This window comes from Salvia hispanica, chromosome 5 (assembly GCF_029641045.1).
Source record: "Salvia hispanica isolate PSC_SH4W2 chromosome 5, Shi_PSC_v1, whole genome shotgun sequence".
NCBI lineage: Eukaryota > Viridiplantae > Streptophyta > Magnoliopsida > Lamiales > Lamiaceae > Salvia > Salvia hispanica.
Genome location: NC_142696.1, coordinates 4,574,609 through 4,586,539, shown reverse-complemented (window position 1 = coordinate 4,586,539; position 11,931 = coordinate 4,574,609). Strand labels below are relative to the sequence as shown.

Sequence of the window (11,931 nt, the reverse complement as noted above, 5' to 3'; positions counted from 1 at the left end):
TGGAAAAACATGATTTTTTGGGTTGAGTAATTAACTAGACAGAAATAAATAAAGAAAGCAAGTAATGAAACGAAATTGTAGTAAACTTGGTTTGAGAAAGCAGATGATACAAGGGAATCTCAGGGTAGTGATTTCATCAACTCATTAGTAATTCTAATTATTTAGTTCTATCTTCATCCGACTCAAGCTCTACTAGGAGTTATTCCTATTATGTATCAACACTCATGTCACCAATATTGTATTGACACATAGAATATAAACCACTCAAAGTCATCACCGATAAACAATAATCAAAGTAACAACCAAGCAGTTAAATATAAACCAATGAATAATTAATGTAAAACGAGTTCTGAACATTAAACAAACAACAAGAACTACATATCAATTACTTTCATCCCCTAGAATTCTATAAATTTAGTTATCCATAGACAGATAATCTAAATAAATATAAGCAAAATAAGACATGTTCAATCTAACAAAAACTAGATAAAACCCGGAAGAATTAATCTTGCTCCTGCTTGATCTCCCTTGAGTTCTATGCTCCTTGTAGAAGATGGAGGAATTTATGTGTAAAGTCGGGAATGGAATTAAGACTCTAAGATTGGTGAATAATATGAATTAGGTTATGAGGTATTTATAGACTTGAAAAGGGATTTAAACTTGGTAAAAAGTCTCATCCAAGCAATGGTAAATATGGAATATTCGTGCCCATAGGTTAAGGAAACGATTTGGCTTCACAAGGTAATGTCGTCTATCCTTCCTTGAATTTCCATATATTCTGCACTTGATAGTTTTGCGCGACTTTGGTAAAACGGCCATAACTTTTTCTACAGAACTTCAATTGAGATGATCAAGGTACCAACGTGAAGCTCTTTTAAAGACGAAGAGAATGGTATATAGCATGCTCTAATAGGACTTCAGAATCGTCGAAAAATTGAGTTTGAACAGGGCTGTCGTGCGCGAACACGCCCAGCGGCCGCTGGCAAGGTCCTAGCGGGCCGCTGGACAGCTCCAGAACTCTCTGGACTCATTGTAGCGACCACTGGCATGGGTCCAGCGGGCCGCTGGGTTGCGCTTAAGTTCCAGCTTCCAGATTTGACGTTTTTATGCCCTTTTCCAGCTCTATTTTGCACATTTCTCACAAAACAGTCAAAATACAAAAATGGATAAAATATGCAATAATGGACATGTAATGCAACTTTGGCACTCAAAACGGACTAAAAAATTATCTTAAAATGGTGCAAAATCCGAGCGTATCAACACCTTCTATTGACTAGGTAGTTGACTACACATTAGAATCATTAACATGCTAGAGGCGCGTTAATTAATATCATCATCAGTATATAACTATCTATTACTTTCTCCGTCTATAAAATTTGTCATATTTCACTTTTTATCATTTTTAGCAGTGAACCTCATATTCCATTAACTCATTCCAACTCATATTTTATTATAAAACTAATATATTGAGACTCAGTCTCTACTAACCTTTTCAATTAACTTTCTATTACATTTCCTAAAACTCGTGTCCAGTTAAAATTTGATAAAATTTAAGAGACGAAAGGAGTATTAATCAACCACATATTTGACATGTATTGACATTGGCATGAAACGCGCTCCATATAATTCAAAATATACTATGGACTAATTTATTAATTTAGTATAGTAGGTAGGAAATAATAATACACTGCTCTCTGAACATGATAATTTAAGTGCCATAAAAGGCATGTATTGTAGTCATGGGCTGGTAAGAAGAAGTCAGTCAAGAGTGCTACTTAATAAATTAATACAGTGTATAATGGTAGCTTTTCCCATCTAACCACTCTAAAATAAGTATACTATTACTATGTGTCATTCCAAAAAACAATGAACGTCTTCCAAAACAAATAATCTGGTTAACTAAATATTGAAATGTATATAGTACTATTCAACATTGGATATATTTTATATTTTACTTTTTTTAACATTGAATTTCTACCGCCGAATGGAATATTTATTATTATTATTATTATTATTATTGTTATTATTATTATTATTATTGGCTTACTTTTTTTGATTTCTAATCTGAATAATTCTTTGAATAAAGTTTTTTTAAAAAAAAATTCTTTGAATAAAGTTGTCGTTATTTAAGGTGGCATAAAATAATCCTCATGTATTTCACATGAACTACTATTTCAAATTCGAATTATATTATCAAGTGTTCACACACACACACGCTAGTAGGAGTATTATTTAATATTTATACTAAATTTAAAAACATTAGAAGACCATATTGTTTGGACTACAACAAATCCTAAAAGTTGACCAAGAACCTACCTAGAAATTATGTTATTTGTCTTGTTATATAGTCTGACATAAAAAAAAAAAAAGAAAAAGAAAAGGTCTCAATCTATCATGCTACTATAAATTGGAGAGCACGAGATTTCAGTCATACACCCCAAGTCCCAACCTAGACCAAGCCTGAAATAGTACTCCTACTCCAAGTCAAAATGACTCCTCTATTTGTGCTATGCTACATAATCTACACCACTATTACTTCAACTATACTATCACTCCTCCTCGGCCTCCGCCTCCTCCTCCGCCGGATCTCCTCTGCCCAAACCTCGGAGGAGATCGGAAATGTCATCGCACTATACGAAGGCACAGTCTACCACGAGCGACGCCACCCGGCCCGCAACGCCTTCCGTTTCCCGGCTCGTTATGCTCTAATCGACCTCGACCGCCCGCCCTACTCCCCTCCCAACTACCTCTCCGCCGACGACGCCCGCCGCGCCGCCAAGACAAACGGGCCCGTGTAATAATTCTTTCTACTTCATCTAATTTCATCCATATTCGAGCCACGTTTTATTTGTAACAATATCATAAGTTACACATTTAAAATTTTTTATCTAAATTATTTCTCTAACATATTTATATTTTGGATCGAACAGACATCTTCTGAGGATACCAACAAGTCTCGGATATGAAAGAAGTCCAGTTAATTACTACTATTGCTATGAAATTGAAGGCTCCACCAAAATTCTCAAGAAATGCCTCGTTGAGGTAACACCCTAATATTAAACCAAAATTCTCTCTCTCTCTCTCTCTCTCTAACATGGGACAAAATTAACTATTGTTTCAGGCCAGCAATACACCATGGGGTGAAAGTGTCACATTTGTGTTCAATCCAAGCTCTGATTTAGTCCCAAAATCCGAGTACATTAGCCCATTCATGGTGAGTCCTTTCATCAAATTTCTTGAATATTCATGCACTATTCAAAATAAATATAAATCAACATTAAGATATTGATTCAAAATTGTTTCTTCCACCAATAATTGAAGGACATGCTTGGGAGCTGGAGGCTGAAAGTGAGCGAACCCGGTGAGAATTTGTTCGCATTCATCGCAGTCGAACACCCGCAGCTCGGAACCTATTTCCGAGCCTCCTTCACGGCCACGAAAGTCGCAACTCCGATGCCCATTTCAGCGGATGATCTTGAGGCATTCTTCTGGTTGATGCCTCATCGAGTCTCGATCATGGCCTATTGGAACGTAAGTTATTTATATAATTATGATATTATAAGGTCTTGTTTTCTTACTTTTTTCAATTTGTTTGATATGTTTGATCATTTTATTGCAGGCTGCGAAGCTGTGGTGGAAAAATGTTCCCTTCTTTGATCATCCAAGGAAAGAGAATCCATCCTACAGAGACGAAGCGATTCCACTCGACGAAAAGATGCAGTTTTGTCCGATTTTCGGAGGTAATAATTCGAAGGTTCGATATGAAGAACGAATTGATCGATGCTTCACTTGGAAGGATGCTAAGAGACCTTGGTCATATCTTATTTCTTACACTGGCAAAATTCTGTAATAATATATTTATAGTAGGAGTATTTATAGTAGGAGTATTACATAGACAAGTTAAAAATATATGATTATTTTTTTATTGAATCTTGACTACAATATTCTAAAAAATTATGAACTTAAAGAAATTAAAATTGAAATTAAGAAATTCTCAAAATCAAAACCATAAAACTCAATTAGTATTAACACATTATACATCAAATTTTAATTTATTCATAATATAGTAAATTGAGCTAAGAACTAATATTTTCTGAAAAAAAAAAGAAAATATTAACTACGTAATGAGTTAAGAAAATATGAGTATTTTCTTATCGAGATTCGACTATAACATTCTAAAAATTAAATTATCAAGAAATTACAAGTTGAGCAAAAATATACTACTCCTAGTATTTATTAAAAACTGCTCCAAAATCTATATAGCGGATTGGTCAGATAGGTATTGTAATTTAAATAAGGAATTTTAGTTTGGGAAAAAACAATGAGGGAATTGATAAGATGCTTATTGTAATTTATAAAAACTACTCATTCTAAATACTACTAGTTTTACTATTTTGATTTGCCCCTAAAATTAGATCAAGTATCAATATGAAAAAAATTTAACTAATTAAGCACCACTAATTATGTTGACCTCACAATCCTCTGATGCAACTTCCACTATCCTTCCAAAAATTCTAACTCTCTCTCTTACTTTACCAATTAGACCTGTGACATTTAAAAGTTTTCTTATTTTTTGAGGATGAAGAAAATATGTTATTTTTAAGGTTAAAAAAAAAACAAATAGTATAGCTATTCTATAATTAATCAAGCTAATTAAACTACAATTATGAAAATTATTTAAGTATATCATCTAAATTTTCAATGATACTATTTATTTATTTTAATTAATACTCATGCTACTATTTATTTTAAAAGTAAGCAACACAAAATATTGAGGATGTGACGAGATAAGTGTTTTAATTCAATTACTATTAAAATTCTCAATCTACGTCAATTCATATAACACATACTCGAGCGTATGAGTATGAATTAACGTAGAACGTCAATTGACGTAGATTGAGAATTTTAATTAATTTGATGCAAAAAAAACTTATATATTCTTTAATTAATTTATTTCATTTTGGATGTATATTTTCAGTTAAATTATTATACATGTTTGACTGTTTTGTATATTTAATACTCTCTCCGTCCCCTATATTAGTGTATGTTTAAATAATAATATAAAACCAACAAATTAATTAGTTTTAGTAATCATCATTTTCGAAATTTAAGTTAATCACGATCAATTTTGAAATAATAGAATTATCAAATAGGAGAATAGTGTTTTTATTGTAAATTCAGAAACTAAACAAATTTAAATTTCATAAATATAGAGATTTACACTCTCTCTATCCCATAAAAAATATCTCACTTTTCTTTCTAGTTTGTCTCATTAAAGCTGTTACATTTTCATTTATAAAAAAATTCTCTTTCACATTAATAAAAAAATATTAAAGTCATAAAGTTGTTTTATATTTAAATATCATTATAATATACTAATATTAGTAAAAAAAAAAATTAAAAACAATCGAAACGTGATTGAAAAAGGACCAAAAATATTATAGAGAATAAAGGAGTGGGAATAATATACTTAATAGACATATGCACGTGACAAGTAACGCCCAAAAAATTTGTAAACTAGAAAAAAAGAATGATGAATAATTAAGAAAGAAAAGAGAAAAAGGATTAATTGAAAAAGGTCATTTAAATCTCAAAATCTTGTGAAAACAGATTAAAGAAAAGGAAAATTAAAATATGAGAAAAAAATAAATAGAGAAACGGATAGGAGAAAGAAAAGATCTGTCACCAACAGGGGATAGCATCTTCATCCAATCACTCGGCTCTCTTTTATAACGTGAACCCGTCACGCCGTTATTGCCTCGTCGGCAAGACGTCGCTGCGCCGCTGGCCTCCTTTGGTCAATGTGACCTATCTCCATCTTCCTTCTCTTCTAATTCCATGGAAGTGGGATTTAAAGCTTAAATTTCAACACCTCCAATCCCAAAGCTTGTGAAATTAAGGTAACAGCTGATCCTAACTCACTTATGTTATCCTCTATGCTTGAATTTCAGAATTAAAATGGATGAATTCAGACTCTTGTGAAAGGAATGAATAGGACCGATCAGTACTTGCCTTGGTGGGTTTGTTCTAATTGTTTGGTTTGGGCATTAATTTAGTCTCTAACCTGTAAATTGTAGATGAATTGAAAATAAAACTAGAACTTTGGAGAGGAATCATGTTTGGTCTAAGACCTTGGGATCAATTAGAGAACTTAGTCTGATGTATTTAATTGAGTTTAGAATTACGCTAATTGATTGGTGTAAATATGATTTTGGAAGCTTATGTTATGGAGTTGTAACCGCCGCAAAAATCTGCGATGGCAACCTTTTACCATCACCAGCCCCTCTTCCACCACCGGAAAAGACCTCACCCCGCCCCAAACACCATCACATCAACAATCCATTGCTCCAAATTGAAGAATTCCGACCCATATAAGGAAATTAAGCAGGCGCAAGTCGACTACGATGCCGGGACCCATAGGTTGCATACCACCATCTCCGGTCTCAGGAAGTCCGACCTCCCAAAAAGAAACCGTTTGCGGGTGGAGGGCGACCGCTTTCAGAAGGACTGGAGCCTATCAGAGGTGGTCGACATGGTTCTTAAGCTTCATCACTGGGAAGATATCGACAGTGTGCTCAACCGGTGGGCCGGCCGCTTTGCGCGCAAGAATTTTCCGCTTCTCATTAGGGTAAAATTTTCTCACCAAATGTGTGTTTTGCTACTGCACAATCTCTTAATGTTGCTATCTGTAGTTTGCATTTAGTTCTGTTTACAGATTTATCAAGGTATTGGATGAATTTGAATAACATAAATTTGCAACTTTGAAAGTTTATGGTATCAGATTTTCACTTTATTATACATCTACTTGATTAGTTAGGCCATTTTATGTAACCTTTTATCCTTTTGTTTGCTGTAACGCCTGAGGAATTCTTTGTTATGAAGATACCCTCACTCCTAACACTTTGAACTAATATTTGCAATATCGTATTTGCTATCCGCCTTCCGACCTATGAACCAATTTTTGCTAATCATTGTACTTTCTTTTTTCTGCTGATGCAATTTTTAGTGAAGCTTTGAATTTGTCCTTTTTCTATTCAGGAATTGACGAACACCGGTTCTATAGAGCATAGCATCCAAGTTTTTAATTGGATGAAGAACCAAAAAAACTACTGTGCAAGAAATGATATTTACAACATGATGATTAGGTTGCATGCAAGGCATAATCGTGTTGACCAGGCACGTGGCCTATTTTTTGAGATGCAAAAATGGAGGTATGCTCATTCTCTCCATTGTTATTAATACCCTCTGTTGCCGATGCAGTTTTTCTTCCGGTTCATGTCTCGATCTTCTTTCTTTTCCCACTTTCATGTCCATTAAAACAATTCTCATGTTGATCTTGTCCCATTGCTTCTAGGTGCAAGCCTGATGTTGAAACCTACAATTCTCTCATTCATGCTCATGGGCGTGCTGGTCAATGGCGGTGGGGAATGAATATTATGGAAGACATGCTTCGTGCTGCTGTATGTATTTACATTTTTACTTCATATTCAGTCTTTCTGGTTCTTATGTGAGCTTCCTCAGTCTTTTTTCACTCTTATCATCTATTTATCTTCATTAAGTTAGTCTTCCTTAACATAAAATCTAGGAGTAGCAGCCATTTGATTCTGATGGACCTACTATCATTCATCCGTTGAGTCAAAAAGTGCTGCTGGCTTACAATCATTATCTCCACATGTCATGGTTTCCAAGGCCTCATGCATTTTCTTGGTTTTTGTTCAAAGTCTTCACTCTTAGATTGCCTCAAGTGTTCAAAATGAAGGATAAAAACATGTCTCAGCTAAAATAAAGACAAATTTTTTACTGTTGCTAATCAGTTCTATGTGTTTTTGAACTTGTCTCACTTTTTGTAGTTTGTGAATAATGTTTTCTGGTGGTGCCTCATCAGACCTATTTCATCTGCAGATTCCTCCAAGTAGATCAACTTATAACAATCTGATTAATGCATGCGGATCAAGTGGTAATTGGAGGGAGGCTCTGAAACTCTGTAAGAAGATGACAGATAATGGAGTTGGGCCTGATCTGGTAACTCACAATATCATTTTATCCGCATATAAAACTGGATCACAGTATGCGAAAGCACTCTCTTATTTTGAGCTAATGAAGAGTACCCATGTTCGCCCTGACACTACAACACTTAATATTGTGATACACTGTCTGGCTAAACTGGGAAATTATGAAGAAGCTATTAAAGTTTTTAATGCAATGAGAGAGAAAAGATCAGATTGTTCTCCTGATATTGTGACTTATACAAGTATTATGCATATGTACTCTAGCTGCGGGCAGGTTGAAAATTGTCATTCAGTTTTCAACACAATGGTTGCAGGAGGTCTAAAACCTAATATTGTCTCATATAATGCATTACTTGGGGCATATGCCTCACTTGGTCTGAGCGAAGAGGCATCATCAGTTTTCAGTGAAATGAAAGAGAATGGCTTCCTCCCAGATGTTGTATCATTCACTTCTTTACTCAACGCTTTTGGAAGATCAGAACAACCATGGAAGGCCAAGGAAGTATTTGATCTGATGAGGAAAAACAATTGCAAACCAAATTTGGTGACTTACAATGCTCTGATTGATGCCTATGGATCCAATGGATTTCTAGCTGAGGCTGTCGATCTGTTGCGTGAAATGGAGCAAGCCGGTCTACAACCAAATGTTGTTTCAATTAGTACATTGCTGGCAGCTTGTGGCCGTTGCTGTCAACATGTGAAGATTGATTCCGTACTAAAAGCTGCTAAGTTGCGACGCATTAAATTGAATACCATTGCGTACAACTCTGCTATTGGAAGTTATATGAATGTTGGGGAATATGAGAAAGCTTTGGGTCTATACAGCAACATGAGGGAAAAGAGAGTTAAACCTGATTCTGTTACTTATAATATTTTAATAAGTGGCTGTTGCAAGATGTCAAAGTACAGTGAGGCACTAGAGTTTCTTGTTGAAATGAGGGATATGAATATTCCTCTGTCAAAAGAGGTGTATTCTTCTGCAATATGCTCATATAGTCGACAGGCAAGTGTTAATTGGTATACTTTTATATTCATAATGTGAATATACGTTATTAAGTCCTATTTCACCTTGTCTTCTTTCTTCATTCTAACTATATTTTCAGGGTCAACTTGTTGAAGCTGAGTCAATGTTCAACATGATGAAAGAAGATGGTTTGCAACCAGATGTCATTGCATATACAGCTATGCTGCATGCTTATAGTGTTGCTGGTGAGTCTAATTAAGCGTTTCAATTGTGAAAGTGCAGATTAAGAAAATAGTCTCAGCTTGCAATTATTATTATTTTTTTTTTGCCAGAACACTGGGAGGAAGCTTTGGCAGTGTTTCAAGAAATGGAGCTTAATAATGTCCAGCCCGACTCAGTAGCTTGTGCAGCCCTTATGAGAGCCTTCAACCGAGGGGGTCAACCAGGCAAAGCCTTGCTTCTTGCCGAGCTTATGAGAGAGAAAGATATTCCTTATATTGATGCAGTGTTATTTGAAATGGTTTCTGCCTGTACCATGTATGTCCTGAGGCTACAAAATATGAATTCCATTGGGTTTATTATGACATTACTGTGCCAAGAAACTTAGCATTATACCTTTTGTTGAAGCTTGCGAGAGTGGAAGACCTTAACTGAAGTTATCGAAATAATGGGAACTTCTCTTCCTAGTATCTCGGTTGGAACTCTGAACCATCTTCTTCATTCTTTTGGAAAAGTAGGAAAGATTGACACCATGATGAAGGTAATTGTAGCGGGACTACTCCTCCGTTACTTGTCATGTTGCATGTGTATACTGTACTAGGGTGTGCAGCAGAATGTTAGAAACATTTCTATGTAACTCTTTCTGGTCAAAAGATAATAACCAGATCTTGTAAATCAAGTCGAAAATTTGTTGATTTCTTCCTTCTGATCACTTCTGCAGCTTTTCCTGAAGATAGTTTCATCACGTGGAGAAGCTGATTCAACTACCTATGCAGTATTATTGAAGAATCTTTTAGCTGCTGGGAATTGGAGAAAATATATTGAGGTAATAACCTCAAACTTACTCAGAATTCTTCTGCTGCTCTGATGTCCAGATTTTGCCTAAATTTATATCCCTTTTTCTTACTACTTTATTGGCTGTACAAAGTTTGTGAATACACCCTTGAAAATGCTGCCGATAAACTTTAATCCTACTACATAAAATGTCTAAGGAAGATCATTTCTCCATGATGATATCTTGTAGCTTGTGACCATCCAACACGAGCTCTTTCTGGTGTTAGCACTCATCATAACTGGAACATGATTTGATGCAGGTGATGCAATGGATGGATGGTGCAGGAGTTCCACATTCTGCTCAAATGTACAAGGACTTGCTATTTCTTGCTCAAACAAGTAGTGGAACTATGAATGCTGCAGCCATAAGGGAAAGATTAGGTAAGGCAGCTAACCAATCGGAAAAAAATACTCCCTCCGTCCACAATAATTGTCACACTTCATTTTTACCATAAATGGTAAGTAGGTCGTCTCACATTCCACTAACTCACTTCACTCACATTTTATTATAAAACCAATATTAAAAAGTGAGTCTCACATTCCAACCAACTTTTCCTTACATTTCTTAAAACCCGTGCCCACAATAAGAGGGACAATTATTGTGGGACGGAGAAGCATCACATGTATCAACTGCTCAGTTTCCATTCCATTTCTTTCTCTGTTGGCAGAATCCTGGAAGAGAAAATATGGTCATTCAATTGCAGAAGGAGAAATTAATCCTCCCCTGCACACGAATGCGTTGATCACCAGCACAAATGCATCTGGCACCAAATCATAGAAGTGATGAGGACCAGCATCCAGATCAAAAGGATGAACGTAATTACAAGAAGCACCGTGGTGTTCAGACATCCTATAATATACTATGCATCTTGCGCCAAATCATAGAGGTGATGAGGACCAACATCCAGATCGAAAAGATTAACGTAATTACAAGAAGCACCGTGGTGTTCAGACATCCTATAATATACTATGCATCTTGCGCCAAATCATAGAGGTGATGAGGACCAACATCCAGATCGAAAAGATTAACGTAATTACAAGAAGCACTGTGGTGTTCAGACATCCTATGATATTATGCATCTGGCGCCAAATCATAGAGGTGATGAAGACCAACATCCAGACTGAAAGGATGAACATAATTACAAGAAGCACCGCGGTGTTCAGACATCCTATGATATTACATCAAACACTGATGATTGTGATGGCGGCGACACTGATGCTGATGAGGATATAAAGAAGAGAATGCCACGAATGGGCCGCTGATAGCTCGATTTCTCTAATCCAGAAGCAGATTATTAAGTTAAATCTGCTTTTTTTAGAACAAAGATGGTTCGAAACTGCAATAGAGCTATTTCTTCCTTCTCAGCATATTAATATATATAGATGTAATTCCTTGTAAGGTTCTTTTTCAAATATTATTTCATGTAGTCTTGTGCTATTTATTTATGATTGGGTTAGTTGTTTGTTTATGAGACGGAAATGTGTGTTATTTATTGTACATTCCAGGTTTGGTGCGTCAAAACTTTGTGCCTAGTGAAGATATTGGTAAATTTTACAGATGACTATATCGCCTGTGTAGTTGGATTGGAAAAGACATCGACGTATTATAAATTGCCATTATAGGGGGTGTCCGGTTGTCAAGATTAAATCTCGTGAGTAAATATGTATCATGTTTGGTTCATAAGATTAAACCCTACAACTTAATCCTAGATGAATAGTCTCATGATTATTAGTCATGACAAATGCCACATAGTGTGATAGCACTGCAAACTAAATACAGTAGTATTTTTAGATGCGAAAAACAAAAAATTATTATTTTGAGGTGGAAAAAGATTTCAGTATGGTAGTCTTGTAGATACTATTCAGTTTAAGATTTATGTCATTGTATGATATGATGGCTTAGAA

The 11,931-nt window shown here is 35.2% G+C and overlaps 2 protein-coding genes across 2 annotated transcripts; both read left to right on the top strand.

Moving 5' to 3' along the window:
- Positions 1-2,448: 2,448 nt before the first annotated feature.
- LOC125191132 (uncharacterized) lies at positions 2,449-3,925 on the top strand. The gene is made up of 5 exons (XM_048088606.2): positions 2,449-2,794; positions 2,931-3,042; positions 3,122-3,214; positions 3,322-3,531; positions 3,620-3,925. Exons 1-5 carry the CDS (start codon positions 2,490-2,492, stop codon positions 3,848-3,850), a joined length of 951 nt encoding a protein of 316 aa, XP_047944563.2. The 5' UTR covers positions 2,449-2,489; the 3' UTR covers positions 3,851-3,925.
- Positions 3,926-5,663: 1,738 nt separating this feature from the next.
- On the top strand, positions 5,664-11,500 carry EMB2654 (Tetratricopeptide repeat (TPR)-like superfamily protein). The gene is made up of 11 exons (XM_048086215.2): positions 5,664-5,900; positions 6,219-6,628; positions 7,039-7,211; positions 7,355-7,460; positions 7,903-9,012; positions 9,113-9,218; positions 9,306-9,510; positions 9,601-9,733; positions 9,914-10,018; positions 10,287-10,407; positions 10,695-11,500. Exons 2-11 carry the CDS (start codon positions 6,257-6,259, stop codon positions 10,802-10,804), a joined length of 2,541 nt encoding a protein of 846 aa, XP_047942172.2. The 5' UTR covers positions 5,664-5,900; positions 6,219-6,256; the 3' UTR covers positions 10,805-11,500.
- Positions 11,501-11,931: the final 431 nt, after the last annotated feature.

Excerpts from the sequence above, each read along its gene's own strand:
- LOC125191132 (XM_048088606.2), top strand. The coding sequence starts at position 2,490 with ATGACTCCTCTATTTGTGCTATGCTACATAATCTACACCACTATTACT. Across the intron at positions 2,795-2,930 it reads GCCAAGACAAACGGGCCCGT|ACATCTTCTGAGGATACCAA; the intron begins GTAATAATTCTT and ends TGGATCGAACAG. Across the intron at positions 3,215-3,321 it reads AGTACATTAGCCCATTCATG|GACATGCTTGGGAGCTGGAG; the intron begins GTGAGTCCTTTC and ends CAATAATTGAAG.
- EMB2654 (XM_048086215.2), top strand. The coding sequence starts at position 6,257 with ATGGCAACCTTTTACCATCACCAGCCCCTCTTCCACCACCGGAAAAGA. Across the intron at positions 6,629-7,038 it reads ATTTTCCGCTTCTCATTAGG|GAATTGACGAACACCGGTTC; the intron begins GTAAAATTTTCT and ends TTTTCTATTCAG. Across the intron at positions 10,019-10,286 it reads ATTGGAGAAAATATATTGAG|GTGATGCAATGGATGGATGG; the intron begins GTAATAACCTCA and ends GATTTGATGCAG.